General features: G+C 42.2%; 1 protein-coding gene across 1 annotated transcript in view; it reads left to right on the top strand.

The window, feature by feature from the left end:
- LOC125425699 (SH3 and multiple ankyrin repeat domains protein 3-like) overlaps positions 1-24873 on the top strand; it is a 398055-nt gene that overhangs the window by 369009 nt on the left and 4173 nt on the right. The window contains exon 21 of the mRNA XM_048483225.1: positions 9808-9828. Within this exon, the coding sequence (XP_048339182.1) occupies positions 9808-9828 (21 nt within the window). The remainder of the gene's footprint in view (positions 1-9807; positions 9829-24873) is intronic.

The raw sequence follows: 24873 nt of genomic DNA, 5'->3' as shown, positions 1-24873 counted from the left end.
CTCTAATTAAGCAAGAACAATCCATGTATGGAAACAGGTTTCTGCTATCAAATCAAAGGAGTACTGCTGTGATGAAGCCATGCCTAGCATCGAAGATTGTGTACATAGGCTGTGTGTGATACAGGAATACTGATGTGGATCTGTACAACTGTTACTGCTAGTCCCAATCACCTTTTCATCAGGGGACAGAATTGGGACCTAGGATTCTTTCAAGGGCCTTTCATCACCCACTAGTTAATACCAGCAGGGCAAGTAACAAGTTATGAAAAATTTTAGGAACGTGGCAGCAGCTATCACATAGCTCTGTAATATGCTACTCGTTTCTTGGATCAGGTCCTTCATTTCAAATTTTTTGTATACATGCATAATGGGCAACTCAATCCGAAGGAGGGGAAAGCTGCACTGGGGACAGCACAGCAGTGACGCAGCTGAGCTGCCCCCTAAGCAGATAGCTGCACTATGGCCAACCCTGAAATGGGACAAAAGATAAAGGCAGAGATGGGGTAAAGGGCCATGGCATCTGATTGCTGATAAGGAGGGAGCAGAACAGGGGCCCTGATTGACAGGCCTGCCTACAGCCAGCATGGGGGCGGGGTTGAACCCCGCAACCCTAAAGGATGGCTTTGCTGGCAAAGACAACCTCTCTGGACAAGTCCAAGGGGTGTCACCAGTAGAGACGTGGGGGCAGGATCAGCAGGAACATGCAGAGAGCAGAATGAGACCCTCTCCATCTGAGTCTGTCCTCTGGCGGCACCCTGCATCATGCCAAGCAAAGCCTCAAGGTTGTTGGAGGTTCTTGATACAGTGGCAGACAGACCTCCATCTAGCAATCCACCTGGGAGGCAGACTCTAGTCACTCATGGTGCCCCTCCAGACACTCTGACTTTATGGCTGCCCACATGGATGACAGCATTAGGGGACTGAGCTGGGCTGGGTAGGAGCTCCATGCCTGTAATTTGGGAATGGGGCCAGAATTGCTATCTGTGGCAGCAGGAGGAGGTCTTCCTGGAGGTGAACAGGGGTGCAGAGGAGTGCTGATGGGCAGCTGATGGGCCTCAGCAGATTCCAAAGCAGGACAGTCCCATCATCCAATGATGTGGAGTCAGCTCAGTGATGCTGAGCACCCACAAAACCATTGAGGCAGCAATTGTGTTTTGCTTGGGGGTGGGGGAAGAATCTGCTGGTGCTCAATGACAGCATACTAAAACAACAGGGAGACAAGAAATAACCTGTAACAGAGGGAGGGCCAATGAGAATACATCCCTGTGGACATCTAGGCCCTATCATACGCACATATCCCTCCATATCACCTACCCACAAGAGAACCAGATACCAGCAAGCTGGAACAACGAGGGCCTTTCATGGCTGACACCTTCATGGGCTCAGCTTTCAGATGGTGATAGGAGTGATGGCAGTGGGTCTGCAGTGTAGCTTTCACTGGAACATTCAAGCCATGGGGGAGGAGAAGGACTCTGTACAGCAATTGTACCCCCATCATCCCAGTGATACCTGCTGGCCAGGGATGCTGGTAGATGTCTTGGAGCCATTGAAACTCTCTTGAGAGGAGGGAACAGTTAGGGAGATCTCCATACCAGCAGCACCTGTGTTAGGGGGAAGCAGTGGCATATCTGCCTAGGGACAAGGGGTACCGCTTGTCCCCTGGCGCCACTCTTCTGGTCACGCGGGTGGTGCAAAATTGGCCCCCCCACATGACCAGGAAGTACTGCTTTCTCGTCGTTTTCGCGTGCCTCGACCCTGTCCAAGGCATGCAAAAATGACGAGACAGCAGGACTTCCTGCTGCCTCCAAGCACCCCCAACCCCACCCCGAACTCCCCCCCTCCTTTCCTCCCTGCCGGCTGGGCTCCCAGCCAGCAGCCTGTAGTCTCGTCTGACCTTCCCTCCGGGCAGGCCAGAAAAGACTGCAGTCCCGGCCTTGGAGACCTTCTTTTATAAGCACTGAGGCTGGGGGTGGGGCTTGAGGAGCAGAAAGTCCCACCCCTTCCTGCTCCCCAAGCCCCACCCCCACCCCCGGCCTCAGTGCTTATAAAAGAAGGTCTCCAAGGTCGGGACTGCAGTCTCTTCTGGCTTGCCCGGAGGGGAGGTCAGAAGAGACTGCCGGCTGCCAGCTGGGAGCCCAGCCAGCAGGGGGAGTCTGGGGGGGAGGTGGGCACCCTAGACCATGTCCATGGTGGCATGAGTGGGGTCAAGGGCAGTGGGGGGTGGAGCCTGGGTGCATCAGTGAGGGTGGAGCTGGGGTGGTGGGGGGCAGAGCCTGGGGCGTTCTGGAGACAATTTGTCTCTGGGCGCCATTTACCCCTGGTATGCCTCTGGGGGGAAGGGACCTCAGTGCCACAGCCAGATAGCATAGCAACAGGGATCATGGTTCCTTGTATGGTACCCCCTGATCATAAGGGCCCACAGTATCTTCCTGGCCTAGCAGAAGTAATCATTTCAGCACTTCTGGCAGGATGCTGCTTTCCATCAAGCCTGCCTGAGTGTGAAAGTATGCTCAGTGGCCATCCCCAAGAAGTCCCAGAAATGGACCATGGCACTCACCTGTCTGTCCAAGGCCAGGGCAACATTCACATTGTCAACAGTCATACCAAACAGAACCACCTTCTCAGCATCAGTCCAGCTGGACTGGCGTTGGCCCTCAATGCTCAGCAACAAAGCCACCATTATAGCCAGAGCAGGAAAGTAATGCAGAACCTAAGTGGCTGGCGGTGAGAACCCCAAGTGCCCAGACATGTTGAGTACCCCCCCTCCAAGGGCACCATGGCCAGAGCGTCCAGAGGGCTTCTGGGGGGTCACACAAGCACCAATGAGAGGTGGAACCCCAGGAGGGAGGAATTGTGGACCAGAGGAGGAACCCACCCAGGCATCTCCCCTGCCCACATCCTAATGCCTCATCCTCACTTCTCCACACAGTCATGGCACCCATTCCACTGACATGGTGCCAAATCCAGCCATCTCAATATGTCTCAGCCATCTGGCACATCCACCTCCTCCTTTCCTCCTATGTCTGAATCATAGTCTGTTGGAGACAAAGGCAGCTTGCATGCCAGTACAGAGGGAAGATCATCACTCTTCAACTCTCAGACAGTTCTGTCTGGACACCATGGCCATACAGGGGATTTGCGATGAGGTCAGAGATCACCTGCAGGGTTAGGCACCAGATCCCCAGGCCATCCCCATGCTAAAGTCTTCCTGTCCCTGCACTTTTTGGTGATGGGAACATTTCAGGGGTTGTGGCCAAGGTCCTGGATGTCTCCTAGTCTTCTGCCTGATGCTGCCTGAATGGGTTTCAGGACACAATGCTGGCCAATCTCTGCAACTTTGTGCACTTCCCAATAGAGGAGGCAGACTTCACCCTCATATGCTTTAGATCTGAGACCATCAGCAGCTTTTCCAATGTTGTGGGTGCAGTGGACTACATCCACATCATCCTAATGGCCCTTCACGAAGATCCCCAATTGTATCAAAATTACCATCACTTCTGCATCATCAGTATCCACATGTTCATGGCATCTTTACAGACATTGTGGCCAAATTCCCCAGGACCATCCACTATGCTCAAATCTTCACTGACTTTGGCCTCAAATAGCTCCTGCAGCAGTGGCCAGACAGCAAAGGGTGGTTGCTGGATGAGTAGTGGAATGCAGGCCCACCCCTAGAACCAGGCCCCTGCTGACAGTCCACAGGTGACCATGAGTACCTGCTCCTGCCATACTTGCTGACCCCCTACAGCCATGACAAGCTGAATGACATTGCCCACCACACAACACACATGGTCAAAGAGCAAGCACTTGGCTAACTCAAGATGTGGTTCCATTGCCTGCACCGTACCAGTAACCATTGGGCTGCGCAGCTGTAAATCGTGGCTAAACTGTTCACAGTTTGTGCCATGCTCCACAACATGGCAGTGTGTCAGCCTGCGCCTCCTTGTCCCCAATCCTCTGGAGTGGCCTTGGTGTGGCAGTAGTCTGACGGGGGAGGTGCCATAGGCTCTGCCTTCAGGACAGGCCATCCAGGGCCATTTTGATTGGGAACAAGTATGGGAGGCATTGTGATGGAGGCACTAGGCCATCCAATGTGCTGCCCCAACAGGCTGGCTGCAGGAATCCCTCACAGGCAGAGCCTTCCACAGAAAGGAAGCTGTTCAGGGCCAGCCACTATCAAGTGGTTACCATTACCCCATGGCCTGTCTGACTTTCACCTGTAAAAGATTCCCCAAAAGAAGGAAGAGGGTATCAACATCTTCTGAGCTTGGAACTGCCACAACCAGTGGTTCCCCTCCTTCATGTGCAGTCAACAGTTGTCAGAGTGGGTTATCTGCTTACATGACAAGAATCACTTCAGAGAATCTAGTCAGCTGGTCTGGACATGAGAATGAATCATCTGATTAGATGGCTGTTTCCATGCCCATGCAAGCCCCGGCTTTCCATCTCAGCAGCTGATGGTTCTAAGCTCAGCCAGCTTTGGCCCACCATGGGAACATCAGTGTCCCCCATGTATTTCAGATATTGTGACCCAGCCTCCCATCCTTGCACTTCACTGCCCAATGGCTAGTCTCAACTGGGTGCCTGGGCCCTGGCCCAGCCACCCTGGTTCATGCATGGTCCTAACCACCCACCCACAATCTGTGGTTCCTATATGTGAATTCCCAAGGTACAGCCTGGGAAACAGGGAGGCCAGAACCTGCCACTTGCTGCGGCAACTCACCTCCTTTGGAGCCTTGTTGCCTGACAGAGGCCTTCCACTTGTACATTCACAGCCAGCATTGTCTGCATGCTCCCTTCCAGTGTCCACAGGTTGTCCTACCCACCAAGAACCATAGAATGGTGCTCATTCATCCCTCCGCCCTACTTGCCATCACCTTGTCTCCATGATAGACAGAGAAGAGTAGCTGCCCTCTGGGTCCATCCCCATGCATTTTCTACCTCCCCATGGTCACCCCATCTCTTGCCAGAATGGTTTCTGCTTTCAGCATGGCATTTGGTCCCCCAGTAAGAGGATCACCCACTGGAATGCCCAGAGCTTTTGCCCACCACCACCAGTGACTAGAATGCTCCGACCTTGTTTGAGGTTCAACACTGCTCCTGCCATACCTGGAAGGGAGGTTCTGAGGCCTGCCCCTTCTCCATCTGCCATGAGACTCCTGGCCACTGTTGCCCTTGAGTCCCTACTCCAAGCTCAGAAAAGACTGAGCCCCTGTATGGCGGCTGCTTTGACAGCATAGGCCACATCCCTGTGGGTGACATCTTCCAGGGTACTATTGCCATCTTTGGCCCCCCGGTCTTATCAGTCAACAAGCAAATGACCACACTTCTGGGAGCCCCCTCCTTCTGGGAGGGGAATTCTGGCCTTTGCAGGGTTGGGAGCCTGAGTAGGGTTTCCCAGTGCTGGGTGTCTCAGGTAGCCTGCCCAGAAGGCTGGCATACTTCCAGGTCAGTGTTTGACAATGCAACCTGTTCCCCTATAGATGGGGTGGCACATTGGGTCAACCTGTTGACATTCTTCCTGGACCATTCCTCCTTTCCCCATGTCCCCTTCTCTGCCTTGACTGTGTGGGTTCCATTGTCATTCGCATCCTGCTGCTGGCTACCCGGGGGTTGGACAGGGACCCTAGTGGGTGCCCAGTCTCTCTCGTGGCCTGTCTCCATGGGTTAGTCCATTCCCCTTCTGTGGGAGGTGAGCTTCCAGCATCCCATCCCCTGACACTTTTGCCTCCCAGTTCCCATGCCCCTCTCACAGAGATGCAACAGAACTGTATTTGGGGAGGTGAGGCAGCATGGGAGCATCTACCCTTCATCTCCACCTCCGGTGGGGTTCACAGTTGGTCCATACCTTCAGGTGGTGGCTGACATGTCTTGTCTCCAGATGGTAGGGATTGTTGAGAGAGGTTGAACCGACTGGACATATGGGTGGTTGTGCTGCTACCCCTGTGGGCCTGACAGGGTTGGAGACTGTGTCCTCTGTCACACCTGTTGGTTGGCTTCTTTGAGGGTCTGCATGAACAAAAATAGGGTGCATGGGCACAGAGGAAGCCCAGGAACTCTGGCTCCTGTAGGATGTCCAACCAGTTTTTTCCTTTGGGTTTGGGTCTGGTGCATTGGCATCATGGTCCCAGTCCTCTCTGCTTTCCCATTGGGATGGTCTCCCTTCCAACTTTTCCTGGTACAGTGGCCACTGCAGATGGCTGTCAGTGGGTCCTCAGCATCCTCTCACAGGGGCCGATGTTCCCTACAACAGTAAGAGTGTAACAGGAATTAGGGTCAGCAATGTCTTGTGACTGTTTGGGGGTCTTGGTCTCCCCAATGCCATTTCATCCTCAACTGAGGTGATTCTTGGCTGCCTGAAAGGGTGACAGGTGTTCCACTGTCCCAATCTGCCCTCGTGGCCATACACCATCGCTCCTTGCCCCCATATTGGTGGGGACAGGGAGTTGTTGCGACTGCCAATGGCTATAGCAATTGGTGCCACCTGTCCCTGACAGGTGCAACTTTCACCGTACCCATGAAGGTTTGTGACTGCAGAAGCGGGTGGAAAACAGGAAAGTAGAGTCAGGGATGCACTGTCCAGCTTTCCTGTAAAGGGGTGGCCACCCTCTCGGCACTAGGCTCTGGAGCTGTTGTTCCTGAAATAAAGCCTTGGTGGGAGTGCTCAGCCACATGTTGAAGCAAGCACTGATTTGTAATCATGTCAAAATGGTAATACTTATTGAGATTGAAGTCCATGGGAAGAAGCCAAGGTTTAAATATGCATGTTCAAACAATGACGAACCATTTGATAGTATGAATTGTAGAAATTCCTTCATGCAAGACTTATTTTGCCATAACATTTGTTGTTTACATTTAGAAAAGCATTAATTAATTACCAGTATTTTTCTTCAGAAAAGTGTATTTCTATTGTGACATTTACTGTTTTGAAGCTATAATAAAACAGTTGCAATAACTGCTTAGTTTTGGACATTATGTATGAAAATGTTGCCAATTTCCACTAAAATTGTTCTGTCTCCAGGATTCCTTCATGACAGAATATTGTGAAATTAACATGTTCCTGTATCATAAGACAGACCTTTTTTTAATCTAACAAAAAAAAAAAACAGGAAGGAGTTTCTCAAAAGCGATAAATGTAATAGTGCTTTAACTGGCTGAACTAACATTTGTGGTGCATTTAAAATTAATTCTTCCTACCATTTTGAGATGGTGAATTTTTCTTCTGGCAAGACAACTCTAAGCTAATTCTGAGTCTATACCAAGTCAGAGAGGAGTCATTACCAAGCCTGACCTGTTTTATGTATTGAAATATGTAGTACTTAGTGTAATTATTTCCTTACATAGCTGCCTTTATAGGTCTTAACATCCTACTCAGGAACTATTTTGAGACTTGGGACATAGTTTTCCTAAGGCCACATCAGTCACTTTCATGCAGAACTCATTTTATTCTCAAAAAAATCATGCAGATACCCAATAATACTATTCATTTTAATCCACAAAATTAAAAAAGCAGATGTTCTTTGATTATCCATGTTGAACATCACAGAGACCTGCTTTTAATTATATAGTGAAAATGCATTACCATAATTTGGGGACTGCTTGATTTTTCTAGGGGAGGGGATAAATTCAGAAAGAAAGTTTAGAGATGGACCTTGGGAAGCAGATTCCTGAGTTTCCTGAGTTAACCAAGTTACCTGAGTTTCAAAGTTGTTCTTGACAGATTGAACACCTATTAAGGTAGCTAACTGAGGAACAAGTTCCGCTATTATAAATACTGATAGTTTAAGAGGTCAGCCTGGTAGTTACTCCCCTCTGCCCAGCTGCTGCTCCTAGTTTATGTAAGTGGGTTCACATAAAAACAGAATGTTAATAGGCTTTAAGGACTAGCAGCCACAAATATTCTGTATCTGCGGAAAGAGTGACTAGAACTGAAAGAACTCAAAAGTAAGGGCAGGAGACCTAATAGGGCTTTAGCACAGAGAATAGTTTTTCCTCACCTGTTGGTGTTTTTGTATAAAATAAGGTTCTTTGATGAACTCCTGTCTAGCAGCTTTGGATATCCACATGCTGTGATCCTGAATTCCATGAATGTGTACAGGGAATGAATTGGGGCTGTCCCTTCCAGTTTATGACATCATATGCTCATTGCAAGTAATTTTCCTTGATTCGAAGTGACAAGGGCAACCTCAATCATGCTAGGAAAATCTGTTCATTGAGTGTATTTGTTCATTGAGTGTATCTGCATGTCTACTAGAGCTGCTAACTATATAAAAGCTACAATCCTATGCACAGTTTCTTGAGAGTACGTGCAGTCCATTGGGTGTGTCTGAATTGCGTGTATCTGTTCATTGAGTGTATCTGCATGTTTACTAAAGCTGCTAACTGTACAAAAGCTACAATCCTATGCACAGTTACTTGTGAGTAAATGCAGTTCATTGAGTGTTTCTGCATGTTTACTATAACTGCTAACTGCACAAAAGCTACAATTCTATGCACAGTTACTTGAGAGTAAGTTCAGTTGAAAGGTGTGTGCACCTGAGTAGACATGCATAGAATTGGGCTAAGAGTTACATAGAATAGGTAAGGTAGTACCTTTTAGTAGATCTTCTTCTGTTGGGAAGAGTATACCAGTATGACATGCACAGTGAGCATAAAGTGACTTCATGTCCATGAGAATATTTTAAACATTTCAGTAGCAAGCCAGGAATGGTAGTGTTGGTCTGGCATTAATATTATTTTGGTTGGATTTGTGAAACTTCAGAAATGTAGAATTCTTATCTATTGATTTGTAATGATGGTGAAATTAATTTTGGATATTCAAATTATTTAATATATCAAATACAGGTAATGTAATATAATATTCATGAACCAGGAGAAAGTTGTCAACAGTTGTGATATCTCAGGAAACCGATATTACTCTTGTTCTGTCTAATGATGAGTTCTTTTGTCATTCAGATATGGTTTGAATACTCTTTCATCAGCAGAAGTTGATCCAACAAAAGATACATCCTTAGATCCTTTGTATTTTTGCATTCTCTTGGATCAGCATGACAGAAACTATCTTAATCAAGCTTAATTTATGAAGTTTGTTCCATCAATAACATCTGCTGAAAAATTGTTCCATTAGCAGAAGATATTGTGCAAATAACTTTTTATTTTATATTCCTTTTGTGTTCTTTTTTTCATGTAAACATCTAATAATTTTTGTTACTTGCACCTTTATCCCACTATTTGGTAATCATGGCAGACATTCAAACAGCTGCTTAAGCTCAAGGAAATGGCTTGCAGTGGTCCACTGGAATTGGTGACTTACCTTGAGGCTGCGGGGGGGGGGGGTATTTAAAACCTGTGCTTAATCATAAACTGGAGTTCCTTTAGTTTCAAAACTAGTTTTCAATGTGATAGAGAAGGCTGCTTTTTGATGGAAACTGATTTATATATCCCTGAGTTTACAGGTTTAGTTTAATGTTCTCTGGGTCTTAATGCCCTCGTCGTTCAGTCAATCTATCTTTCTCTCCCTCACGTTCCTTAATTCCAAGTATTTAAACATTGGAAACAAGTTCTTTAATTTTTGAAATTAGGTGTTACTTTTATGAATAGCAAAATTATCCTTTCTTTCACTCCAACCCTAGCTTCATAGGAAAAGTCTGAATGTTTGGCAATGGCTAATGCTAAAGCTAGTTTGATAAAGACAAGGCACTGAATACATTTAGTGCTAGTTCTCCCAAGTTAAGCAGGAACTTAACAGTTGAAAAAGTAGCTTCTCTTCAGATTTGATTTACCATTCATTCCCTTTCTATTTCCAAGCTTCAGTACGGAAGAAGAAGGGTAAGGGGAAGCATTTTGTCTCTTGTTTTAACTTTGTTTTTTTTCTACACCTTTTCATATTAAAGGAATAGCGCAGTTGTAAACAGTCTAATTTTTCAGTCATAAAATGATTTCTATACTTTAGGTATTTATATAGTGAATTGCTAGTACATAAAAAATAATTGATTTCCTCAGAAAGCACATTTGAAGTAGCTGACCCCCATTTGTCCCTTTTGTCTTTTCCTCCTTCATTCCCACTCCCTTTTCCTTCTTCTGTCTAAGATCCTTTCCCAGTCGTTCCCTAGTCATTATCTCAAAGTTACTGTGCTAACTGGCAACCACTAAAGGCTGTTTCATATGTGACATTGTCTCTATATAAAAGAATCTCCAGGTAGGGAAAACATGAGAACTCATGTCACTTACAAAAGCACTGTGATTATTTTGCTGAGGTTACATGTATTTGGAGGCTTCTGCTGAAGCTTCAGAACACATTTAATCCAAGCAACATAGATACTTGTGACATTTTTCCCAATGAGTGTATACATCTTCTTCCTACACTGAACTTTCCTTAATGTAAAGATAATGTCACATGTGAAGCAACCCCTTCAGAAACAGTGGCAAGTAACAGGAGTTGAGTGTAGTCTTGCATCACTTATTTCACTTGCCTCCTGAATGGCCAACTATTACTCACAGAACAACACTGCCTCTGTCTCAAATATAGGTACCTCACACACACACCTTGACTCTTTACCTGGAGAACTGCTGCTCTGCATAATTTCAGGTTTCACACATCGTATTCTACACTGTCCCGTATGCATGGAATTCCCTCCCTATACTGATCCATAAGGTCACAACAATCCTCTCCTTTATCTCCTTGAGACCCACCTCTGCTGCAGTGCCTCCCAACTTGCAATGACTGATTGCTAAGTGAAAGGACAGATGGGGATTGTTGACATTTTGTAATAATATTAAATATAAATATATGTATATAAAGATGGCATATATTTAGCTGCATCCTTTTTTTTACCCCACCCTTTTAAAGTGGTTTGCTCAGTGTACCACTAATCTTTTAGGTATCAAAGGTAGAAGAAATTCAGGAAAGGAAATGCATAGGTAATAATTTTGTGCAAAGTATTAACTAATATATATTCTTATAATGATGAAATGAACTGGCTGAAGTACAATTTACTTAGATTTTCTTTTGATATTTTAATCTTTACCAAGCTCTTTCTTTCTTTTATTGGTCATGTTAACAGTAGACAAGAGTTCCCATTACAGATTTTCCTTCAGTGCGCTATCACTTGGAAACTGTTCTGCAGAAACCATGGCAGAATAAAATGTCTTAATCACTTGTGAGTGTGTAACCCCCATGCCCAGAATGGTACAAGTGCTTTTCAAGTAGATGAGTTAGTTAATAAATGTAGGGTTTTTTTTCTTTGCTTGGCATTGTGTTTTTGAAGGAAGAGTAAATGCCCTTGATAAGTTTCAGAAGACTATATTTACACATGTAAACCTCGGGCCACTCCAGTTTTAGCATTTATAAGCTGTGTGTATACTCTAAAGCTCTAACATTTATGAGAACTAACAAATGTTTTTGAAAGATGTATGTTTCATTGTAAAAAATGTTTATGTATGCCAAATAATTAGTCCACATCACATGAATATGGTTTTTAAAACAAAATTTCTCATATATTGAAAGCAAGCTTCACACTATATAAAATATTCCTTATGTTAAAGTTCTGCTGTGTTTTGCATGGAATTATTTATTTATTTATTTATTTATTTATTTATTTATTTATTTATTGTTTAGATTTCTTAGACCACCTAATCCCCAAAGGGCTCTATATAGAATTGTATAGGATGATCTACATCAGGGCTCCCTGGAATGGTGCCCATGGCACCATGTCACCTGCTAGCACCTTTCTTGGTGCCCATCAAATTTTTTTAGAAAATGACTGGAGCTCTTGCCCTGCAGGCCTTCTGATTGGCCACTGAAGATCTGGTCACTAGGGTTGCCAGCTCTGGATTGGGAAATACCTGGAGATTTTTGGGGTGGTGCCTAAGGAGGGAGGGTGTGGGGAGGAGAAGAACTTCAGTGGGGTATAATGCCATAGAGTCCACCTTCCAGTGTGGCCATTTTCTCCTGATAAACAAATCTCTGTCACGTAGAGATCACTTTAATAGTGGGTAGTCTCCAGCCACCACCTGGAGGTTGGCAACTATATATGATCACCTGTAAATAAAACTGTTTCAGTGACAGCTACCACCTCAGTGTTTGTTTAACTCTACCACTCTTCTTTCCCAGTGTATTTTAATTACTCCTCTTTTCCCTTGAATGTGGGCTTCCCCTGTGTATGTGGCTCCACCTAATGTGGCTACCATTTTGTGGTTGGCTCCACCTCCTGCAGCAACCTTTTTGTGGTTGTGCCCATCAATCTGTGTCAGAATTCCAAATGTATCCCCAGGCTCAAAATGTTTGGGTATCTCTGTCCTACATTAAGGTGAAAGTGGCCATTCTTGAAAGGAATTTCATGTGTATACAAAGGTCTTGAGGAAAGTAAAATCAGAATGTGGCATTTTATTTTACTTTAGCTTACAAACTTTCAAAACAGTATTTCGAACAGTAGTACTATTTAAACACTGTCAGTTTTTAAAAGCACAATGTCAGGCTCAAAAAAGACTTTGTTACTTTGGCTGACAATATTTTAGGGAAAGAAGACATGCACACGTGGGCAGCCTATAGCTTAATAAATTGATCTAAGTTACACTAGCCCTCTTTTATAGTAGCTATAGTTAAGTGAATAATCTAGGCTCAAGGAATACTGCTCTGTGCTGTGCTCTAGACTAGTACTTAAAAAACTGAAAATCAAGCAAAGAATGTCAGTGAAAGGGAAGCACTTCACTATAATTCAAGTCAAACATTTGTGTCACACCATTTGGAGGGAATAAATTGCATACTGATATATGCCTCTATAACAATGCCTACACACTCTTCTTTGAACCAGGAGTTATTTAGTCCTCTTCATCAGTGGTCTTCCACCTATGAAACAGGATTCACAAGTGGGCTGCAAAACTTTGTCATCTGGATCACAAACTTCTTTAAAGCAGGCACATTTTGTTGCTTTTTGGAAGGACTTGCTGGTAGTGTATATGCACACAGAGGCTTCATGGCATCTCCTTCTCTATTCATACATACTGAAAAGAATAGCCAGATGGCAAAGACACTCAATGGTGAAAAAGATTGCCTTCCAGAAAGAGTCCTCTTTCTCTAGTTATGTAATTGGGATGTCATATGACTTCTTGCCATGTGTTTGCAGCTACTACATCCCATGCAGCTATCTGGAGTTAATAATGGATCCGAAGTCTACAAAGGTTGAAATCCACTGGTCTACATGTGTGAAGTTTCCCAATGAACAGAGCTTTCTTATTCATTGAATGGATTGGCTAGTCTACATTCACAAATAAATGCAAGTGTGGATAGGTTCTGTTTTCAAAATAAATGATTCATTCCATAAGACTAGCAAAGGGTTGGGTTTGGTTTGTTTTTAAAGGTCAGAGTAGGTTTTAATAAAATATCCACATTGAAACACCACAGAGTCCGAAAAACTGAACAAACAATGGTGTAATCATGGTAATGCTGCTAGGATGTGCAAGTGGAATAGTGCCAAAATCTTGATGGGACCCCCCCCCCTAATAAAAAAGACTAATTCATACACAGATACATAAAATGAATTCCTGGACCAGTGAGAGATAACACTTGAGTTCAGCCTAATTGATCTCTAGTTTTTCCTAAGTGTTCATAATATTCTTTATTTATATTTTAATTTCTGTCATTATTCCTAATTGTATTATAGCAAGTAATTTGCTTCATTACATAATGTAATGTTTCTTGATGACATCATTGAAACTTTAAAAGTTGATGAATTCCTTTATCTGATGTGAATAGGTGTGACAGTCTGATGACTGATGTGGTATAGCGTTAGATTAGGAGTGAGGAGATTCAGATTCAAATCTTTACTCAGATCATTGGATGTCCAGTGGTTGATCACACTCTCTCAGCCTCATTTATTTCCTGGGATTATCATGAAGTTTCTTCATGGCAGAATTGTGTGACAGATTAAAGCCTTTTTCTGTTTTGGTTCATCTTACCTTTGAGCACATAACTAGAAATTCAACAAAAGTAGTAAGGTATTACTTGTGTATTAATATTGGATTATGATTCAATAAAGAAGTGTGATGCACCAAACAGAAGAATATCTGATAATGCTACTTTTGGAAGTAACTGGTCATGCTCAAAAAAGATAGCATTCAAAGTACATGCCATTTACAGTGTCCATTGTTTCAAAGAAGAATATTGTGAAATAATTGCATTTGGAATAATGAATGCATAAACTAAATCTAGAACTTTTAAACATATCTGGGACTAACCTGTTACTTCATATTTGAAAAAAAACTGAACAAGGCAATTATTATTTCAACCCAGAAGAATAGATGGCAGAATTTGCAGAACAGAAATAATGAATACAGTACCTGTTCTATAGAGCTTATACCTTCACACCGGTGGATAATGTCACAAGATTTTGCATGGAAGCCTTCAAGTCATCAGATATCTTACAGTGGACAATATGGATAAATACTGAAGCTTCTGGTTTAACAAGGACAATCTGACGGATATTTGTGTAAGTAAATGCCGACTGGTGATACTAAATGATACTTCTACACTTAGGTTCACACATTTCAGCTTTGCTATAATCTGAAATGTTACATTTTGTTGGAGATGTAGAGAGTACTTGATTGCTGAAATTTTACATAGGTTATTATTCTGCCCTCTCTTAAAATTTATTTAAAAGATTGTAAAATGATGAAGCAAGATTTATGTGGGCATAACAAAAACTTTCCCCTTATTTTTGTAATCTAAAAGAATGCTAGCTGTCAACCATGAGAGATTTGTTGTGGGAAGAAATCTTCACATATGTATATTATCTGAGAAATTCCAAATCTACTCCAAAAAATATGAGTACAGATGCCTAGAGTCTCTAAATTCAAAATTTTCTGAATTGGATAATGAAACTCAGAAATGCTGTTGAAATGTTAGAAGTGAATATCGATGGACTTTTCAGGCTTCTATGATGGCACTGTTACTGCTGTTTATGATGACCCAAATATTCATACAATAATAGTTAGACTTGCATCAACTACATGTAAAGTACTTAGTTGTCTTTCTTCACTGCAGAACAGTAATTGAGGATGACTTTGACATCCAAGTGAAGAAGCCTTGCAGGAGAAAATAAAGCCATGGAATCGTAAGTGTTGAACAAGTCATATTTCTGTGGCCATTTTTGAGCAGGAACTCCTGAAACTGCTGACTCAAAAAGTAGTAGCTCAGTCAATACAATGAATGCTTTTTAAAAATATATATAGGCTGCATGAGGAATGCATTGTCAAAATTTTTAACACCTTTTTTCTTTTTCAGGTACCAGGAAGGTGAGCAGCATTCTTCCTGTTCCTACCATTTCATATTATTTTGTGTTAAAAATTCCATGTTCATTTCTGATGACAATTTTAAAATAAATATCTCCCAGTATCTTGTGGGTTGTTTTATTTGCTTGCCCCGTATTGTAAGTCATTTAAAATATTGTAAAATTAGCTTCCTTTAATGCTTATTTGTTTCTGGGCCCAGTTTAAGTGCATGCGTTTAAAACTTTAAATAGTCTGGAACCAGAATAATTTAGGGATTGCTTCCTGTTGTATGTAACTACTGTATAACCTTTGCCCTGTGTCTCTCTGCTGTCTTGTGTGTCAGGTTGAGATCTGAGACACGGCCTTTTCAGTTGTGCTACCACACTTATTGGAGTGCCCCCTTGCAAGGAGGTCCATCTGACCTCCTCACTGCCTTTCAGTGAGCAGTAAAAATCTGAGCATTTAAGATGGCTTTGGGAACCATCTTATTTTTCTTTATTTTTGTCTTCTGTTTTGGTTAATGTGACTGATTGTCTTTAACTGGTTTCTTTTTTATTGTGTTTTTATTCGTTTTAACGGTTATAATTTGTAAGTCTATGAATCCTTTGCAGTGGAAAGGCAGGGTACACGTATTTTAATAAATAGTTATGATTTAATGGCACTGTTTGAAAACTTGACACACCATTTCTAAATGCTACCTCTCCATGCACTTTTTGAAATACGGCATATTTTGCAGCCAGCTGGGACTTTTTTCAAAGCCATCTTGTTTTCAGGATGGAAAAAAATATATTTCCTTATCCTCTTCCAACCTATTTTCATTTTTTCTCTTTTCCTTCTATCATTTTTCTTGAAACAAGTATTTTGTTTGTAAAATAGCTATTCTTTATGCTGTGCAAAATATTTCTTGTATTATGAATCTATATATGTAGAGCATATTTGAATATATATTCACACATCACATTATTTTCTGAATTTTTTTCATCTACATCATAGGGTAGACAGCACATGGGATATATAATATAGCAGGAGAAAACAAAAAGAATGTTATTTTATCATAACTCCGTTTTACTGTTCTCAGGTTTAAAAATGTAATGAACTTATTTATTGTGAAGTTCCCTTTTGTTCAGAAATCAAAAGACCCATAACAGAAAAGAACAACTGAAATCTTGGGATAACATGCTCTTGAAACTTACCAGTAAAGTGGAATTGGAAGGAAGTAATTTCAAACAGTCCCATGTTAAATTTCACCAACAGATGACACAGGAACTACTGGATATTGTTCAAACTAGTGTCAAGTGATGAAATGTTTTAATTCAGCCCCCAAAGGCCCTGATGTTATCTTAACTCTTAGTCAAAATGGTTTGGGGAGGGGGGGTATTAAAGAAAAATTGGTTTATCCAGCATACCAAAAAGAATATCTCTCAGTTTCAGTTTTTAATTGTTATATTTTACTAATATATGAATATGCACTGGAGTAAAACTTCATTACTCAAATACACATGGTAATTTAATTTGCAGCTATACCAAAAAAATGTATGAGTTGTAGTGATATCAGGGCAGCCCAACCCAAAGTCAGGGTGGAAGAGCTGGGCTGCCTCCAAAGGCAATCAGCAGCATGGGCAACAGGAGAGAAAGGAAAAACCTGTACTCCCCTGATGGTATATATCTGAGCCACTGGGCGGGGGCGGGGGGGGTTTCCCAACCTGAAAGTTCACTGGGAATGCCTCCAGGAATACCCAAAGAATGACCCCATGATGTCAGCATGAGCATTGGCAGCAAAGGCCTCTCACCACAGGGGCCAGCTTTTGACAGAACAGTGGCTCATTGTCAAAGTAAGTGGCCCAATGCCAGCATTTGTGCCACTTTGCACAGTGCTGTGGGCAGGGATGTCAGTGTAGAGCTCCCACCGCTTCCAATGTGGCTTCAGCTGCCACTTTGGATTGCACAGTAACTGTTTAGAAAATCTGTTGGGTTAGATCCAAAATTGTCTTCTGCTGATAGAAAGATACTTTTGCTAGCAGGGGAAAATACAGAGAACCTGTGTCATAGTGGTTAAAATGTTGGGGAGATCTAGATTCAAATGCTCATTTTGCCATGAAGGTCACTGTATAATTGTGGCCCAGTCACAGATTGTCCAAGGGCGGGCCAACATGCCCCAGCACAGCAGGCCAACCCTGCACTTTGGATCCTGGCTGGGAGGCCACTTCCCTGCCCAGGAGGAGCTGCCACAGCAGGTGCAAAGATCAGTACCAGCCTGACTCTGCCAGCAGCCCCAGCATGTCAGGAGGAAGGCTTCCCACCCCTGGCCTTACCTGCTGGGTTGAGACCAGCACCAGAGAGTGAGGGAGCAACAGGGCAGCACAGGGACGGCCCGGCCAGTGCAGGAGCACTGTGGCGGGGCCAGGCCAGTTCCCAGCTCCTGGCCAAAACCCTGAAATGGAGGCAGGTGCCTGAGAACCTGCCCCACCCCTGCTTTAGAGGAGTGGAAGGTGATTGGGTTGAGGGGGCGAGAAGGGCCCGGCCACGTCCCAGAGCACTGCAGGGGATATGCCTCGGCCAGGAAGGGGGAGGGAAAGGACAGAACAGGGAAGGGATAAAAGGGGGAGAGGAAGTGGGGAAGTGAAGAAGAGGAGAAATGAGAGAGAGAGAGAGAGAGAGAGAGAGAGAGAGAGAGAGAAGGAAAAAGAAAACATTCAGCAGGAGAGAGAGAACAGAAGGAGGACAGGAGCCTGAGGCAAATCCCTCTGTGCAGGGAAAGGACAACTAAGAGCGGGGAGGAGACTTGAAAGAGTGTTGAGGAGGTCTACGGTTGAGGGACAGGTCTCCTCAGCACCCTGTGGCTCCGCAGGCTTAATTTGATTACCTGCCCTAGTGAAAACAAAGGCGAGGACAGCATCACCACCAGCCATGAAGTGTTAAGAGGGTTGGATTTGCCCACCCTGAGGGCAACCAGTGCGGCGGAGCCTCACACAGGTTCTTGGTGCAGCCTACATCATTTGTGAAGATAAAAAGGAGAAGAGGAGGATCATATACATCATCTTGAGCTGCTCAATAGAAGAATATGATAAAAATGGGATAGATAATTTTGCTGATTCCTTCCTTCTAATACAGACCCCCTCAGTGTCCTCCTGAAAGTCCTCTAGCACCCAGCATCAATATTTTTGGACCATAGTGACCTGCAGCAGGAAGGGGAATTTAACCCACTATTTCAGTATTTATGTTTAGTGTTAATATTTATCAATACTGATTGATTTCCCATGGGAACTAGACTCAGAATACAGCTTCCAGCAGAGGCGTATCAGGGGCAAATGGCCAGCCCCCCTGTCGCCACCCTGCCACCCCCACCCCCACCTTTGCCCCCCTGCTCCTGGTTGAGCTCCAAGCCAGCAGTCCCTTCTGCCCTCCCCTCCAGGGAGGCCAGAAGCGACTGCCATCTCTCAGCATCCGAGAGCTGCTTTTATAAGCATTGGGGGCAGGGTTCAGGGGATGGGGCCATGCCCACGCCACCCTTGGGAGCATGGCCATGCCTTCCCAAGCCCCGCCCCAGCCTCAGTGCTTATAAAAGCAGCTCTTGGAGGCTGAGAGACGGCAGTCTCCTCCCCAAAGGGGAGGGCAGAAGGGACTGCTGCCTGCCGGCTGGGAGCCCAACTAGGAGCAAGAGGGGCAGGAGCAGGGGGTGGCAGCCAGACGCCCTCGACCCTGCCCATGTTGATGATGGGATAGAGTGTCTGAAGACAATGAGGCAGCAGGACTTCCTGTTGGAACCACACAATGTAGTACAGCATATATTTCCAGTTCTCCTAAAAAGAAGATATAACCTAGACATGTGTTAACATAATGCTGACAGTCACTGCAATGCTAAAGAGAGTTACTCCAGTCTAAGCCTATTGAAATTAATGGGCTTAGACTAGAGTAACTATGTAGGATGTAGACATCATACCAAACAGTATGTTTTGTGCCAGCCAATAGTTTGAGTTTCCAAGTGTACAAGTAAACCATGACTTAGACTGTCTGCTTGCTTCTGTACATCAGACAAGCCATGGGTTAGCTTGAAGTCTGAATTATACCTTCAATTATTGTTTTGTATTTAGATGATTTTCTGTTTATTACTTTATTATATGTATATGCCACACAATCATCTTCAAAATGATTGACATAAAAAAGTAAAACAATTTAAAATCTTAACATGTACAAGATAACATATAAGAGCAAATAAGGGCACTCTTCATAATTGGTGCTGAATCTATATGTAATGGGGAGGTGCTTCAGTGCTACATCCCCACATTCTCATGGTCTCAGGAATAGTATTTGGAAGGCGAAGGGTCAGGGAATAAAATTTAGATCCTCCTTTCATCTAAACATTTCTCAGGACTGAAACCCAGATCAGGAGAAGACTGGTCTTGTAACATATGGGGAATAGACCCAGTGGACTTGCTCCTCTGCAGCCCCATCACTCAAGAGCAAACAAAGCCAAAGGTGATATCTCCACTGAACAGTTTCTGCAGTTCTGGCTCACAGCAGAAGGGGCACTTGACTTGGCTTCCTTGTGGGTCATTTCAACTTTACTGACCATTCCTGGGCCATTTTCACTACAGATTAAACATATTTAAACACATTTACATTTTACACGTAATCTGTCTTTTGTGTCTAAAAGGCTCTATAAAGCAAAAAAAAATCAAACAATTTGTTGTAATATATGCATGTTAAATAGTCAAGTAAACCACAAACCTAATTAGCATCAATGGGTTGAGTAAATGTGATTAACTGCCTACCTGACTCATAATCCACCTAAAATAAAACACTTGGTTTTAAGCTGATTTGATTAATCAGTGGAACCATATGGGCTAAAATCCAAGCACTTGAGCTTTATTGCTTTATGGATCAGGCTATAAAGTGCCTGCTCCGCATTTTAAATTTACAGCTTGATACAAGTTTTCTGTTTAAGAGCTGCCGCACATACATGCCTACTGTCTTATGTTTACACTTTGTGCCATGTATTGAGAACTGAGATTGAATATGCAATCTGTAATCTAAAAACATATTTGGAACAGAAGACTACTGGACAGCAAAACACTACCTTGGTTAAAGTGGTTTACATATTCCATCCTTAAGAATTTGAGTATCTCTGAGTTGCCATGCCTACTGAAACTATCTCTTCATTAAATTACATGATAATTGATTGCTTTACTATACCAAGTTATTTTAATAGCCAATGGCAACTAAAGATGCCAGCAAAGTAGAGGTGAGTGATTTATTTTTGAAGCTTTAATTAAAAGTCATGAACAGTGTCCTAAACATGAGAGGCACTGAATTATTCCTGTCCTTTGGAGTGAGATCTGAAGAACCGCTAAGTTGCTACTCTGCATGCTCTAGGATAATTTGTGTTTCCTGTCCCTGCAGCAGCCATTTGCATTCTCTGAAAAGCCTTTCAATAGGTCCAGGTGACCTGCCAGTCAGCATTCAACACATTGCATGGATCTAATCTCCAAGCAGAAATCAGCATTTACCTGCATGCATGTGGATGAATTTAGGAACATATACTCTTTGGATCATAGTCATTTCAAAGTGAAAATATTAGCCAAAGTTCAGAATATTACACATACCCTTTGGGGACCTGTTCCATCCTAATTAATTCCATCCTAAGCAGAGTTATACCATTATGAACCCATTGATTTTAGTGGATTTAGAAGGATCATATAACTATGCTTAGGATGCCACTGCCAATGACTTTGAATAAGTTATTTCAGTGTTGTGGAAGAGATCTTTATTTTTCCTATTTACAAGAAAAATATCAGAATCGTCGTACATTTAAACTGATTAAAACACCATGTGTAGGAACAGGAAAAATAATTTCCCTTGATTTCATTAGGAAAGTTAAGTTTTCAGAGGGAAAATCATTAAAGTTTAAAGAGAGCTCATGTTTCTTCACTATATACCATTCTTCTCCTTCCTCATCATTCATTTCCTCCCATTTCTCTGTTAAAAATGGCTTAATTATTGTGGAATGGAATGAAATGAATGCATTTGCACTACGGTTTGTTTATTTTATTTTTTGGACTTGATTCCCTGTCCTGTATGGGGGTCTCAGGGAGGCTTACAAAATTAGAAGCAACAGTAAAAACCTCATCATAGAAATCAGTTATAAAAGAAATAGTGTTACCCACCCACATACTCTTCCCTTCTCCAGACCTGCTGACAGACACTGAAAAGTCTGTCTATAAGGAGACTGACAGTGGGTTGTTTTTTTAAAAAAAGTCATAGATAACTACATATGCACAGTATTTTACATGACTTTTAAGTGTAAACTTATTTTCTGAAATTATGGCATAACAGAGTATTATTTTATTGGCAGTGGGTGAGTGTTGTTGTATTTAAGTTGCTTATTCCTGGCACATAGTAGATACTTTGAGATATTTTATGAGTTTATTCATTCTACAATGCTGAATAACTTGAATATGCTGAAGTGAGAAAATATTAAGAACTATGGAGAAAATAATATGTTTTGGATTCTACAGTCTTATTCTAACATGAGCTCTAGGGCCTGATTGCTGAGTCACACAATTGGTTTACTTCAGCAGATTGATTTTTATGCTTATACGATGAGATTTGTATAGAACTTCAAGTTGTGAAGGAGTTATACAAAACTTTACATTCAGAAAACCTCAAAGGTCCAGATTTTCTATATTAAAAATTGTGCTTGGTTGTATATAACACACTAAGGAGGTGCATTGGGGAAAGAATGTAAAAATGTACATGCAAATTAGTGAATATAGTTCATTTATATGAAGATGATAATCTGGATAAGTTACTACATGGAAGTGCAATGGATATTGCACTCAATTTTTTACAACTTACCGGTCCTAGGCCAGTTTCTGTCTGTATTTGTTCTAGGAATGTAGAAACCTTTGTCTGTCTTAAGCAACTTGAACAGTATACCAGCAAGAAGGGGCTGATTATAAACATGGGCCCCAGTGCAAAGGTGCAGTTCCAGACTCCAAGAAGTTCCTCAAGTGTGCTGCCGCAGCTGTTTTATTTCTAGCAACACTTGTGCTCAAAGAATAATCTACCTAACTGGCATCAAGAACATATCTTCCTCCTACTATTCAGGTGGGAGGGGAAGAATATATAAAGTCTGGTGGAATCTCAAAAGGATGACTTTTTTGAGAGCAGCACACCTTGGGGTAGGGATGAGGTTCCAATACAAGTGGCAGGTAAGACAATTCTACATGGGTATACAACTCAAGTATTCTCAGTGAATCAAATCAAGTACTTTTCCTTTAGCAACTGTTTCTGATTATTAAGTTCATTGTAGTCTATACTTTTTCCACAACTGTATGAGTTCTACAACTAGGTTGTTCTTGCTGTTTGCTGTGGTTTTAAAACCTAGAATATTGTGTCCTACATTTACTGGCAAACACACGGCACTATAGCCTTCTGAAAGTGATAATGATTTTTATGACGCAAGGAGCCACCAGCATCGTAATCCTAATGATCCATCAGTGGAGCTGGTGTCATTCTGACTTTTGACAATGTTTGACAGATATCCTGTCTGGAATGTCCAGAACAGACAGATTATTCAGCAGAGCAGGGAATGATCAAACTTCAGATAATGAACAAATGTACAAAGGATATGTCAAGGCTATCATTCTGCTTGTCAAAAGAAGTAATAGCTTTTGATACAGAGCACCACACAGTGGTGATATTCAGCAGGTTCACACCACTTTGGCAGAACTGGTTGTTAAAATGGTGCTTGTAAACAACCAGTTGTTAAATTATTTGAATCCCACCACCGGAACTGGTTGTGAAATTATTTGAATCCCACCACTGCCACCACATCAGAAAAGACACAAGGGTGCATCATGCATATGAAGGTGTCAGTCCAATCAGAGAAATAATGGATGTGATCACACAGAGATTATGCAAATGCTAACACTGCCACTTTTCACATGCCCCTTTAACAATTGGTTTTCAAATAAAGTTGCATAATTAGACTGATTAAAAGTAACCAAATTTTACTGTCTGGGTTTTAAAAAACTTTAAAATATATATATGGGTTGAAAACTAAAAAAAGCAGTGAATCCTACGTGACCAGGCCCTTGGCACAAACTTGTCTTTCCCCACAAACACATCTTTATAGTTCAGAACTCTGATGATCCTGCCAGAAGAAACTGTTATACTGATGAGCCCATATTTTATAAAGTTATAAATTCATTACCGTCAAAGACAGAGTATATCCAGAAACAAACCACTATGTATATATATATATACTTAATAGAAAAGATATTGATTATTCAAGTGGCAATAATCATCAAGAAGGGGATCTGCAGCCCAGTATTGATATAATGTTGCTGGTCTCTTAACCATAGGAAAGAGATTGAGGGGTGGACCATGAGCATATGCACTCCTCAATCTCTCTCTTGACTTTGGCATGAATTCTTCCTCCTTCCATATTGGTTTTAACTGTATTTTAGTGTTATGTCTATTTTGCTTTCCTTGTTTTATGTTTTAATTCAGTTCTGAATGTTATGTTTTGATTTTGCATTGATAATAAATCTTTATATTGTATGTTATAATTAGTTCAGATTTCCAAAAAGGCAAGTGATATTATTATTACTACCAGTAAATAATAATTATTATCTCTGCTAGCACTGCCCATGATGAAGAGACCAGCAGTGTTATATCTGCACTAGGCATAAGTTGTTCCATAATCTCGTCCATTTGACACCTCATAGAGCATGGCCACAAGTTAGTGTGATAGTGAAGCTAAATTTTAAGTAACATAATCTTTTTTTATTGACATATGACCCCTGTCATTGCCATGCTTTTATGCTACTGGTACAAACAGCTCAGTCTCTTAATAATGTCATGAGACTGACAATGCAATCCTACACAGAGTTACTCCAGTTTTAACTCACTGCAAGGAATTAATGGGCTTTGAGTCACGTATTTCTATTTAGGATTGCACTGTGAGGTACCTAACTTAGAAGAGAAATTGTCCAATGGAACAAACCATTCAGTCCTGGTGTTGACCTGCACAGTGTCTAGGCATACCAAATTGTCATTGCCTTCATTCTACCAAATACACTTTTTCCACACCACAACATGGTAGCAGGTATCATTAACCAGTTTCAATTCTTATTATGATCAAGTCAGCCTATAGAAAGTAAGAAAAGGATTCTACACTGTGATTTCTACCGTTGTCCCAAGTTGCCCTGGCTAATGTCGATTGAATGAAAATCACTATTAAGATCATGCCTACTGTATTATTTTTTGTTCCCCTAACGCACGTTAATATGAAATAAAGATTGGAAATTGGAGATTGTTGAACTATTCATTATTAATAATGATACCTCTTGGTGTAGCCCCTTTTTGCTAATAGCAGGTCTAAGAAATCAATTTCAACATCTTAGAATGTATTCATGATTCATAAGTATTCAATAATAGTATCAGAAAATGCTTTTAAGTCCATTGATTTTTTACGAATTATATGTTTACTGTATTTGTTATCTGTATCATTGGCCACCCTTGCCAGATGATAGTGTATCTTGTCTTAGGAAGCAGAAAATATTTAACAGGAAAATGTTACAGTATACAGTCAAGCTGTTT

This window comes from Sphaerodactylus townsendi, linkage group LG02 (genome assembly GCF_021028975.2).
Source record: "Sphaerodactylus townsendi isolate TG3544 linkage group LG02, MPM_Stown_v2.3, whole genome shotgun sequence".
Taxonomy (NCBI): domain Eukaryota; kingdom Metazoa; phylum Chordata; class Lepidosauria; order Squamata; family Sphaerodactylidae; genus Sphaerodactylus; species Sphaerodactylus townsendi.
The sequence above is the reverse complement of the archived record's forward strand: the minus strand, read 5'-3'. Positions and strand labels throughout refer to the sequence as shown.